Raw genomic sequence first — 12,653 nt, forward strand, 5'->3', positions numbered from 1 at the left:
GTTTTGCTAGAGAAATCCCGAAGGACATGCACAGGCGGGTGTTCACAACTGACCACGAGAGCTGCAGGATCTCCCCAAGCTGCCCTCCTTGTCTCTGACATTTCTACACGATGTGTTTTGTGCTTGTTGGAAACAGATGGTCACGATCCATTCCCTAGTCTCTTCACACCATGGAGCTTCCGTCATTTGCAAACAAGGGCCATCACCATGTCTCCGCAAGCACTTTGGCCCACTCGGCAGCCTCGTTTGGTGAAGGCGCTCGTTAGGCATGGTGGTTTCACCCATAGCGGGAATCCCCTTCGCACCCATTGCTGCTGCCCAGGGCACCAGCAGAGCTGTCCAGTGACACCACGAAGCAGCTTTCATGCACGGCCATCCCTTACGACTGTGTTACTGTATTAGTCCATTGCTGGAACCATCTGCCAGGTCAGGCTTGGCAGAGATGTAAGATGACATTCCCTGGCTCTGGGCTCTGGGCAGCAGCTGAGCCACCCCACAGGAGCCGGGCACCATCCTGTTGGAGGTCATTTTCCAGAGTGGCGTTTGCTTTTGGTTCTTCGCTTAAGACCGTGTTGCCCTTTTAGGGGTGAAAAGGGGTGTTTCGGTAGGCAGCGGTGGGTTTGGCACAGCAATGCCTGCCGTAACGCTGCCTGCGTGCCGGTACTCATCCTCCTGGCTTCTTCTGTGCCAGCTGCCCTGGGACAACTTATACCAACCCAAACCCAACCTCCTCCTGCTTCAGCCATCTTTTGTAGCTGTGTCCAAAGCTAACATGGTGCAGCAAGAAGAGCTTTTTAATGATTCCAGCCCAATAAGCTTGTGCAGAGACGGTGTGCCTAATTCTAGTCCTAATCCACGGAAAAATGCTGCCGCTTTATTTTGCGGATGCGGAAAGTCCATGTTGTAGAGCTGGCGGCAGGTTTTGTCATCCACGGTGCGAGACCATTGAAACTTTTGCCGTCTGGGGAGCAAAGCGCAGCAGCTTTGTGTCAGAGGGGCTTTTGTTACAAAAGATGCTTCCGGAGGGACCGGCTTGTGTTCGGCTGGAGACCTTTCACCAGCTGCGTAAGGACTCCGGGAAACAGCACGGCTCGCTCGGCTTGCATGCAGGGGGAAAAAAAAAAAAAAAAAAAAAAAAAAGCAAAGCTAATGATTGACTATTATTTTAAGGGGATTATCTAATCCACAGCCCAGAGGACAAGAGGGGCCAAAATGAGTGAAGACTGAATACGTAATTAGCGCAGATTGTTGGTAATACCCTCTGGACTCAACTGATTGTAAACAGAAACAGATTTTTCTAGTTCCCCCCTCCAAAAAAAGCTTTTGCAGGCCAAGGGCCACTTTGTAGCAGAAACTTGCAAATTAAGTGGGTGGTCACAGCTGGGGCAGGGGGGACCTTCATGCAGAAGATGGCTGGGGAGCAGGGAGGCAAGAGAAGCAGCTTCTCTTGGGTTATTTTGCAGCGCAAAGGCAGAGATTTGGGTGGAGGTCACAAAATGGCATATGTGGGAGGTTAGTTTCTGTTACCCCACCAGCCGTCCTGCAGCTCCATGCCTGGTGCCAGGGCTTGTTCTCCCCCGGCAGCTCTGGGAGCAGGAGGTGCAGGGATACAGCCATGACCTGGACCAACTGCGGATCCTAACGAGGGCTGGAACCGTAGTGAAGCCCTCTCAAGAGGTACCTGCTTAGGAACATTTGCTAATTTGGATTCCTGGATTTGAAATATGATTATGATGTTGATGACAATTATTATTATTATTGCATATTTTTAACGTTGTTATTGTCTGGACCTGATTATCAGCTGCGTCAGGTCGATTATTATTATTATTGCATATTTTTAATGTTGTTATTATCTGGACCTGATTATCAGCTGCGTCAGGTCTGTTAGAGGTTAATATGTTTTTTTCCTTTCCTCCTATGTACCAAAGGTCATTAGAAGTTAAGTGAAAGGGATTTGTAGGAGTTACAGATCCATTATTAATACAAAATAAAGGAAGTATGGCTAAATCCATCACGCCTAAAGCCTAAATTGGGCACAAATAAGCCCAGAGAAGGAAACAATGGAAGGAAGAGTGAAAACAAATGGCACTCGCACGCCCTAAACTTCTGAAGCAGTTGACAAGGGTAGGAAAATAGCTCTCAAATCTCTGATGGCAAGAGTGTTTCTGTTCACTTCTCTTGGTCAGAGAGGATGTATGAGAGAATCACCATTTTAATTGGGGTGAAATTCTGTGATTTCAAAAATTGCACTTCCTCAGGCTCAGGTACAATCTCAGAATTTGAAAATTTCCCATGTAAAAGAATATGTCTGAAATGATAATTTGGGTATGCTTTAGCTGAACATATCCAACACGATTCAGCTGCTGCATTATGGAGCGCACAGAAACTCTCGTTTCATAAATTACAGCATCACAGAATTAAACTTTAAATGGGAACGTCAAAACACTTTGTGCTGTGAAGGACCTTGATGAAACACTCTTTTGTTTCAAATTTATTTTCTCAGCTGAAGGCAAGAGTCATTACTCAGTTCCTGTGGATTTTTTTAGTTTTGATAGGATGTCCTATAAGAGATTATTCTGCCCCAAAAGCTCTGCCCACCAGCTGCAGATCACTGGCCTGGAAGCATGCGGGTGCCTGATGTACTGTGACCCCATGGGGCATCTTTAGGAGTCTTTGGAGTGTGTGGAAGCACCTTCCAAAACACACCAGGGCAGGCCATCTTTGACCTGTGGGGACATTGTACCAGCTGAGGAGTCTTGTGTAAAATGACCGACTGCAACATAATCTGCTGTGATTTTATTGACTCAAAAACACTTCACTTATTCTGCAGAAATGAGCTTGGGAAAACAAGACAGTGCAGCCAGGCTGCTCCCAAACTGTCCTGAAGCCTGAGCATCCCTTGTGCCAGAGGGACTTTCCATGCTTGGAAAGCAGCACAGGGTGGGCAGAGGTGTCCTCCTGGCGCATCCCTTTCAGGGTGGCACCTTTTCCTGCTCTGCCCATGGGTGTGCAGCTCCAGAGGACAGCAGCATGTCTGAACTACTAAGAAGAAAATCAGGAAAGCTGCGGAGAAGAGGAATCCCAGTATCTGTGGGAATCTCGTGGAGAAGTTAGTTTACCAGGCGGGTTTTCTTGCACCTGGCCCTTTGTGCGGGTGGATATCTGCTCCCTTTCAGCCTTTTCTGACCCTCTTTGATGGCCTGGGCTGACTCACTTGTCATGCTAACATCATTATACTTTTGTTTTGCGTTGTTTGGGTATTTTTGATTAAGAAATACTGCCTGTTTGCCTTGGCAGTGGTGCTCGTTGGATTGATGCGGCATTTTTTAGCTGGAGTGTTTATTCAGCCTCTTGGATTCTTTCTCAAGGGTGGGGTGGGATGATCCAAACCCATCAGTATTCTGGTGAACCACGAGGACTTGTGAAAGGCTTGAGCCAGGGTCACTTCTGATGGAAACCACCAGCTTTGTCCTCTTCCAAAGGCCAGGGGATGAGATGAACAGGCTTAACTAACTCCGATCCGGCTGGGAAACCTGGATGCCAGAAGGAGATAGCAGCAACCCAAGAAGGGGAGCGAGGAACCCATGGCCTTGAGTCCAGTGTGGGTGCACCCTCTCAGTCCAGATGCTCGGCTGGTACAAATGTCCCGGGGGATCTGGCTAATGTCATCTTGAAACACCTTTGTCTTTTTGTTCTCAGCCCTGAAAATTGCTGGTTTCTTGCCTTTCCATGTTGTCTGTTTGGACTCTTATTCCTCCCTGTCCCAGGGAGACAAGGGCAACTGTGACTCTGCTCAGCAGCTCTCTTGCAGCCAGTGATAGGTTGTCACAACCTCCCCAGTAATGTCACAACCATTCCCAATAATGTCATGCCACTCTGACAGGACTATGACTATCAAAACTTTTATACTGGACATTTTCTTGGGTTGCAGCTCCCCTGTGCTTCATCTCAATGTCCCCGTGTTGCAACACCAGCATGCCCGGGATGCGTGGTGCAGTCACATTCCTCGCTCTCCAGCGCTTTGATGAGGTGGACAGGGGATGGGATGGATGTGTTGTAAGTGCTGTAAGGAACTTATTTTGCACACACTTACGTAAGACTGCAGAAATGCAGAGCTCCTCAGGTTCTCCAGCCAGCAGGAAGTTGGTGAGCAAGGCCTTGTGCTGGCTCTGGGCTCAGGGGAACTATTTGTGCTCGCCTGCATTTCCTCACTCCTGCACGCATCCTCGTGGTGTCTGGGGAGCAGACACGATTTGCAGTGCTAAACACTCCCTCCCGAGCTCAGCTGGTTTTCTTTGGGAGTAGCTCCCCAGTAAGCCAGATCCCCCTTATCTCTTTTGTTTTCTTTCTGGGGCACCTCGTAATTGTGATTTTTTGGTCTTTCCCAGCGTGAGGTTTGGTGCAGGGTACTGGGAGGTACTCTGGGACGGGGTGCACGACTGACAAGATGTTCGCTAAGCTCTTCTGGCTCATCCATCCCTGCCGCAATGCCTTCAACCACTCAGACCCAGCTGTCCCTGGCTGCCGGCACAGGCTGCCACAGGGACCGTGGCACTGGTGGGGGCTGGACGTGCCGTGCGTCGGGATGCTGGCATGCACCGCCTCTTACTGACCACCTCTCTCCTTCTGCTTTCAGAGCTGACGTACGACCTGGATGTGGACGATGCCTCTGCAAACAAGCAGCTTCTGAACCAGCAAAGCAAAGACGGTGCCGCAGTCCCCAGCAGTGACCCCGGGAGTGCAGCCCCCCACCCCAGCTCTGCTGCTGCCGTCGCCCTGGTCCTGCCACTGCTGCTGGGCCACCGGCTGTGAGCAGTGCTGTGGCATAGCTCAGTGTCTCTCCATGCCTTTTTTTTTTAATGAAGAAGACATTTGGGACCTCTACTGAAATATACACACATTTCCAAAGACAGGGCAAATTACTTGTGTCGGTTTTATAAAAGAATATGGTATCTTCACACAGAAAAAAAAACCCCTAAGAAAGCATTTCTTCATGGTAAACTAGTAAATATGTAACAGTGCTTTTTAAAGATAATCCTGTTTAATATAAGAAGATTGATATTAAATTGTGTTCCTCACAGTTTTTGAAGACTGAGGTCTCCCTTGCTGTTAAGTCCATACTTCATCTTCAGTTGTTTGAACGTGCATGGGGTACAGAACAACTAGGATTTATGAAATACTCTCAGCAAATATCAGACTCCTGATCCTAGTTGACCTAATACAGATTTTGTCTGTAGTTCAAGAAGTTTTTGTTCTTACTCCAAATTTGAGGCTCACCCCTAGGAATCTTGCCAGGCACATAATACGGAGGGCGTGTGAAGACAGGAGAGAGAGAAGGTCAGACATACAGCAGGAAGAAAGATGCTGCAGAAGAGGAGCTGTCGTGCACCGGGATTGTTGTGGAGACGTGCTCCCGTGGGCATGAAGCACCCTTGCATCGTGGCAAGTTGCAGGTGATTTTGCTGCTCACCTCCCAGCCAGGTCCTGCAAAGCCCTTCAGTGCAGGCAGCCGGTCCCCTCCAGTCTCCCCGTGGCCCATGCAATGTCCTGGCTTTATTCTTCAGAAGCGAGGCACCTCTTTTCCCACAGGCAATCTGCAGACACAGCTCCAGCCAAAGGATGGATGGTGTGGATGTACACAGTGTGCTTTACGGGGATGAATAACAAGCATCCAATGCATTGTACTGCAAGGGAGGAAAAGAAAAGGATTTGCAGGAGCCCGAGGCATATGAGACTCTTACTCACGTGTTTCTTTGCATGTTACTTTACTTAAGCTATCTCTAAAATAAAGATTAGTTGCTCTATAAACGGTGTGCTGGGAGTAGCCTCCCACGTGTGTAAGGCAATGCTCTGCCTTGTTCCTGGGGTGGGCAGCTTGGAAAGGCCATCGGTGCCCAACTTGGCTTGGGGGCACCACGGAAAGGCTTGGCTTAGTCTGATTAAATGGATGGGCTGGGGCCAGGGAGGGTTTGGTTTGGTTCCTGGCCAGAATTGTTACATATTCCTGTTCAAGATGCTGCCTTTACTGGAGTGATTATAGCCACAGTGTCTTAAGCTGCAGTCTGTGCATGGATGCATGCAGGCACACACTCACAAGCATGTCCATGCTTTAAATATTGGTGTGCCTCAGACCTTTTTGAAAGCAACTTTATGGTTGGGAGAAAGTAGATAAATCTGAACCACGCAATCAGACGGCTTGGAGAGTGGAAACTTTGACTGGTCTTTCTTTGAAGTGATGGGACAGATCTGGCTGACCCTGATTTAAAGCTTGCGGCTGCATGAAGGGCTTCAGGAGCCGTGGCAGAGGAGAGCTGGCTGCTCACCCTCCTCTGCCTGGGGACGTTAGCTCCCAGTTCACCACCCCTGATGGAGAGGAGTGGATCTGGGCTAAGACCTGGTTTGACCTGCTGGTTAACAGTCAGAGAGCTATCCTCTGGTTTTCAGACCCCTTGTGTCTCATCCAGATCAGCATGAGCACTGGGGATGTTTGGGCAGCGCTGGTGCCATACAGTGTTCCTGTGAGTGCTGGTTTTTCACATCCATGCCGGTGTGATGTGTATTTGTATATGCGTATTTGCGCTTCACATGTTCACAAACCAAATTGCAATCCTCTCTCTCTCTCGTGATTGCTGCTTGCTGGGGAGCCCTTGGGTCAAAGGGGTCCCAGTGCACAGGGGTGACACAGGACAGAGCCATCGGTATTGCTGGTAGAGGCGTTTCTTCCCCCTCCTGCTGCTTTGCTCTCACATCAGCCCCACTCTCCCCATCATCCCTGCTCTCTGTGCCGCAGCTGTCTGTGCCCGTGAGCCTTTGCTCCACCAAAGGGAATATTTGATTACCGCCACCTGAATTCCCATCACTTCCTCCCTTCTGATCATTTTCCTTTCATCCCCCTGGAACGCTGGGAGTGGGAGTGGGCTGCTGGGTTTGTTCGGAGATGATGTGCTGCCTCTGCCTCGCCAGGTATCTCTGGTACCAGCACAGGGCTTTCTCTCCTCTCATTGTCTCGGAAATATTCCGTGTGCTCCTTCCTTAGATAAGCAGCAGAACAGGATGGTGGCACCAGCTCTTCAGTGCGAGTCCCGTGTGCTTTCTTTCTCTCTTGGGGAGATGGCACGGGCTGTGCCGTGCTGTGTGTCTCACCAAGCCCGCTGGGTTCCCCACGCTGCATCGCCGCGGTGCGATGCTGATGCTGCTCAGCAGAACACCCCTCCCTAGCACAGGGAGCCTGGTTTCCCGTTGTACATACAGCTGTTTAGCAAAGCTCTGCTTGTTGGAGACTTTGTTATGATAAGAGATCACAAAAAAACAGCCTTTGAGCCCACTACCTGCCAAGTTTATAAAATAATGCATTATAACTTGAAAAAAAGCTGTTGAGTTTTACACTGCAGTGGGTTTATGCACATGATTTAACAGGGGTTTTGTGAGGGATGTCCTGGCCCCCAAGATGAAGTAAAGCTGGCGTTCAGTTTTGGGCAGTGTTTCATTCCCACGTCATGAGAAATAAGGAATAATTGTTCCCTGTTTGTCTCTCCACACCGCCTCTGCTTACTGTGACCTGTGTTGCCATGGGATGGGATATCTCCATCAGGAGGTGGGCACTGTCACCTCCCCTGTGCATGTGTACCTGGTAGTATATGTATATTAGTATATATATCAGTAATTATTATATGTGATATATACAATAATATATTTGTATGAGTCAAGGAGGTGCAGGGCTCAAGCTGATGGTAGCTGCTGGGGCAGCATCTCGGCAGCGCTCACAGCACCACAATAACACGGCGATGTGGCTCCGGCACTGGTGGCCAGTGAGGCGTGTGGCCAGAATAAATATCTGTCTGGTTTTCTGCCAGCGGGAAAAGCAGCCGAACAGAGGGGTTTATGTCACAGAGGTGCTTCTGGGGAAAAAAAAAAAACTCAGAAAAAAGAAACTTTCCTAGGTAATTTCTAGCCCTGCAGTGAAACCCAGAGCTGATCCCGAGCTGTTGCAGGCTCTGATCACCAAGTGTCCTGGTGCAGAGCTGTGGGCTCCTTGGTGCAGCACAGCCACCCTCCATCTGCCAGCACCATATCCCAGCGGTGCCTTGCGGGCTTGGTGCCTTGTGCCAGCGCTGGCTAAAGGCCCAGTGACCCTGGGGAAGGTTCCCAGTGTCAGGCTCTGGAGCCCCTGCCCCCTGCCAGTTAACGCTTCCTGGCTGGCTTTGCAGCTCTCGTTCAGTGCCGATGGCAGCAGCGGGGTGGCTGGGAGCCTGTGGCCACCGTGGGCATCCTGTGCACGGGCAGGGGTGAGCAGCATCACTCCACACGCAAAGCCATCACGTCTCCAGGCGGGTTTGCAAGTAGCCTTGGAAAGGTGGCGAAGCCGGCACCTTTCCCCATGTCTGAGGGTGGTGTTGAGATGCAAACATGTGCTTAGCATGTGTAATGTATTTCTGTGCTAACCATGCATCAAATTATAATTTAAAACCAAAATACACGGGCAGGGGTGAGCAGCATCACTCCACACGCAAAGCCATCACGTCTCCAGGCGGGTTTGCAAGTAGCCTTGGAAAGGTGGCGAAGCCGGCACCTTTCCCCATGTCTGAGGGTGGTGTTGAGATGCAAACATGTGCTTAGCATGTGTAATGTATTTCTGTGCTAACCATGCATCAAATTATAATTTAAAACCAAAATATTTTTGTTGGATGGGAAGTCTCAGTTCATTAATCAATTGACTAATAGTTTAGTGCTGGAATGGTATAATCTAACGCGCTTAACAGCTGCTCGAAACAGCTGGTGCTTACGGCTCGTGCTGTTTTGGGAAGTGAAATCTAGAGTGTCTCGGTTTTGTTTTTCAGGGAGTTTTTTAGAATTGCTCATTCATCTCCATGACCAAAGCCCTCAAGCACTCGGGAGCAGGGATCTGGCGGGGATGTGGGACGGGATTCACTGGGGCTTCCAGCCGGAACAAACTGCCGCTCGCACGGAGGATGCAGGGAGCACCAGCCACCTCTGCAAAGGCGGCAGCTGGACATGGGGGTGTTCCTGTGGGTTTGCCCAAGGGGGACACGTGTAATCCTGTGCTGTCAGGTATTTTGATTTGCTTTTGAGTCAAAACCGATGTGTGCTGAGCTGTGGGTACAGCAAGGGAGATGCCACCAAGAGGGCCTCAGAGTGTGCTCAGTGGGGGCACCGGCCAGGGTCCTGGTGAGGGGGCACGCTGGGGACGGCTGTGTCAGGAGCAGAGGAGGTGACCACCTTGCACCTTCCTGCCCTGCTTCCTCAGCAGCTGCTGGTCCACGGTGAGATCTTTGCAGCTGCGTGGGAGGCGATGGGGACGGTCCCGGGGCAGAAGAGGCACGAGGAGCAGGGGGACGAGCGTACTGCTAGCAGGGACCAGACGTGGGATAGTGCATAAGCCTCTAAAGTCAAATACAGGAAACCACAGAAAGATCTCAAAATGCTCAAAACAAAGCCACGTGTACTGCTGAGGAGCCTCCTTCCTACCTCAAAGCATGTAGCTGGGTGGTGGGAACAGCCGTGGCCGGGTCCCCTGGAGGAGCCCTGCCCTGCAGCTATCTCGCTTACCTAAGCTCCAGCATCTGAGAAACGTCGTTTGGTTCCCAAACACTTGGGTGGCTCAGTGAGAATTTCCTTGACCTTTCCAGCAGCACTGCAGCTTAATGATTGACAAATGCTGCTAAAGCTTTACCAGATCGCGAGCCACCCACCCCAGAAGCAGGTGTCCGTTCCCAGAAACCCAGCCATTTTTCAGTGTGAGCTCCACAGGTGGCGGTGACTTGGCTGGACATCGGAATATTCACAAATCCTCCTTGTGCATTATTTGTTGTTTTATCAAGGAGCCAGGTATGGAGGTGCCAGGGGGATGAAATTGACAGATGGAAGAAAATGGGGTGAAACTATCATGTTGGAGGATGCTCACTGGTCCTCAGCATGGGAATTTGAGTTTTCTGTTAGGGACATGGTGAAGCTCTCTATGTGAAGACAAACAGTGGGTTTTGTTCAACTCCAGCCTATGGCTTGCTCGTGGGAGACCTTGCTAAGAAGTAAAAGTGGGGGGAGGGAAACAAACCCACAAACAACCACCTTAATATGCTTGTCAAAATGTTACTGAAGGACATTCTCTGGAGATGAGGTAACTGAAATTTTGATACAGGCAGATGAAGCAGCCCTGGCATGTTTATACAGTCAGCGAATTTACTGCCTTCAAAAAAACCAAAAAAACAAAAAAAAAGAACCAGAAAAGCAGTCGGTATTAATCAAATACAGTTTATTTTGCCAAACATTGTATCCTTTTGAAAATAAACATCTTGGTGGTGTTTTGCTGGGACCATGCTAGGATCTGAAGTACACATCCGTGCCTCTGGGCTCCAAAGCGCCGTATCCCACAGCCCTTCCCCACGGCTAACGCCGTTCCCGCGAAAGCCGTCATGCCCGGCTCCCAGCGAGGCTTCCTATAAAGTGTGTGCAGCCCAAAAAGTTTGTAGAGGAAAGAAGACCTGCTTGCTGCTGTGGGGTTTTTCCTCCTGGGCACTGTGCGCTGGGGCAGGAGCTGACGCTGGTACCCAAGAGCACTTTGTGGGAAAGGAAGGGCCCCGTTAAGGACACTTCAGGGTTATTTCAGATGCTCCTTGGTGGCCACAGGGGCACAGAAGACTTCTCCCAATTGCTCCAGCACATTCCCAACACTGAAAACCAGACTTTTCCATAACAGAAGCACAGATTTAGCCTTAAGCCCCCAGTTTAGTGGCTGTCACTTCCCTCTTAGGTGCCCAGCAGAGACCTCAACAACTGCTTGCACCAAGTCAGCACGTTAGGGGATATCTGCCAGCAGTTTTTGTTTGCTCTCGCTGTCCTCTTTGCTGTTATTATTTCAGCGCACAAAGATGCTGCACATCCAGAAAGGAAATCACTGCTGGATCCAAGCAGCACAACCACCCTTCGCATCCAGCTCTCTGCAGGCAAATCACTAAAAAGAAGCGGAAAGCCCGCCTGTAGCAGCCTGCATCCCTTCAGTGTCATATTATATTACCATCCACCATGTTAGCAAACGGGAAAATAAACACGGGGTGGACAGCAAAGCAAGAGGCTGTTTAATTACAGATGGTAGGAAGAATGACATTTGTGTACATTCCACCCAGAAGTGGATTAAAGTGGTGACCTTTCCCGTGGTGTGAAACGGGTTTGTTGTGGAGCGCAAGCATCTTGTGTCACTTCAAGATCTGCCAGAGATTTCTTTGCCCCTGTTGTTTATGATTAACATTAGATGATGCCTCTTGAAGCTGAATCTCAGCAGCTGACAGTGTTTTCTGAGAACTTGTTGTCTGGACTCTATGTAGCAGAATTCCCGGTATTGGGCGTATTTGTTCCCATTTGAGGGAAAAACAATGTTTTCTGGAAGAAAAAAAAAAAAAGTAAAAGGAGGATGGTGGCATAAGTGACTCATAATGTTCAGCTGAAACCTGCAGAAGGTTCCAGGATGTGGCCCAGAGTGCCAGACCCATGGTGTGAGTCCCTGCTGTTGCCTGTCAACATGTGTGTGATAAACATCTCCCAAGCACGGCAGCCAGCACAGACACTTCACCATGGCGGTGCCATGGATGCATTGGGGCCAGCTTTGCCGTGCACAGCCTCCTGCGACGGCATCAGAGGAGAGGGATGCTATTTCCAGCCCACCAAGCTACAATGCTTCTTGCTTCCTTGCAATCCTTCTAGCAAGGCGCTTGCTGCAGGTTGGTATTGACTGTGCCAAACATGCAACCAGCCAGGTCTTCACTGTTCTGCTCCTGGCGAGGATGTTAAAGCAGGAGGGCAAGGGAAGAGGAGCTGTCACACCAGTATCACCAGCCTCGGTGGTGTGAAATCCCTAGCAAAGGACTTGCTCATGACCTTGCTGCACATCAGAGCAAGCCCAGGGTGAGCACTGCAACCAAAGTGGCCCAGGGGAGCCCTTGCCAGCGCTTCCAGCAGAAGCTGGTGGCTCAGAGGGCCAAGCCAGACAGCGCAGGGAGATGCTATCTGGGTGATGAGCACAGGCGCTAATTGGCTTGGGTAGTTGCAGAGAGGGTCAGACGGAGTCTGTGGCTGGACCCAGATTTGGTAAGGAATGATTGAGGGCAGGAAGGGGGCTGCTCTGTGCAAGTGGCCAGGAGCTCTTTCCTTAATTGCTGCCTCCTTATCAATTTAGAGCAATGGAGGGATTATGGGGCAGTGCTGCCCTGTGCTCGCCGCCAGCCAGCCTTCCTGATTTTGGGGAGCCAGCGACCCAGAGGCATGGGTGGTGAGCCTGGTGCATTGGAGTGGTAAGGACCAGGGTACGTGGTGATCCCTCTCTCGCTTCTCCGTGGCACCAGGGTGAGGGACAGCATCTGCTGCACAGGCTCAGAGTGCAAAGTCCCAGTCCCTGAGGTTATTGCTCGGGACACAATTTGTGGCAAGGTGTGGAGCAGGGTGCTGTGGCCACCCGCTCTCAGCACCCAGGAGGGTACAAGGAACCGGGCGGGGGGGTTATGGGTGCTTTACAGAGGGGGTGTGGGGGCTGCATTGCAGTTATGGAAGCTGGAACCTGGAAAAATAGAAATCTTTCCTAAACCTAGAAATACAGAAACCTTCCCCTTTCAATCCCTCTTCTTGCGTATTTTCCTGTTGCAAAA

General features: G+C 50.3%; 1 protein-coding gene across 1 annotated transcript in view; it reads left to right on the forward strand.

The window, feature by feature from the left end:
- GPC3 (glypican 3) overlaps positions 1-4,812 on the forward strand; it is a gene marked incomplete at its 5' end in the record, with an annotated part of 82,040 nt that extends 77,228 nt beyond the window's left edge. The window contains one exon of the mRNA XM_010086718.1: positions 4,637-4,812. Within this exon, the coding sequence (XP_010085020.1) occupies positions 4,637-4,812 (176 nt within the window). The remainder of the gene's footprint in view (positions 1-4,636) is intronic.
- Between the last annotated feature and the right edge of the window lie 7,841 nt (positions 4,813-12,653).

The sequence above is a fragment of the Pterocles gutturalis genome, unplaced genomic scaffold (assembly GCF_000699245.1).
Source record: "Pterocles gutturalis isolate BGI_N339 unplaced genomic scaffold, ASM69924v1 scaffold18141, whole genome shotgun sequence".
Taxonomy (NCBI): domain Eukaryota; kingdom Metazoa; phylum Chordata; class Aves; order Pterocliformes; family Pteroclidae; genus Pterocles; species Pterocles gutturalis.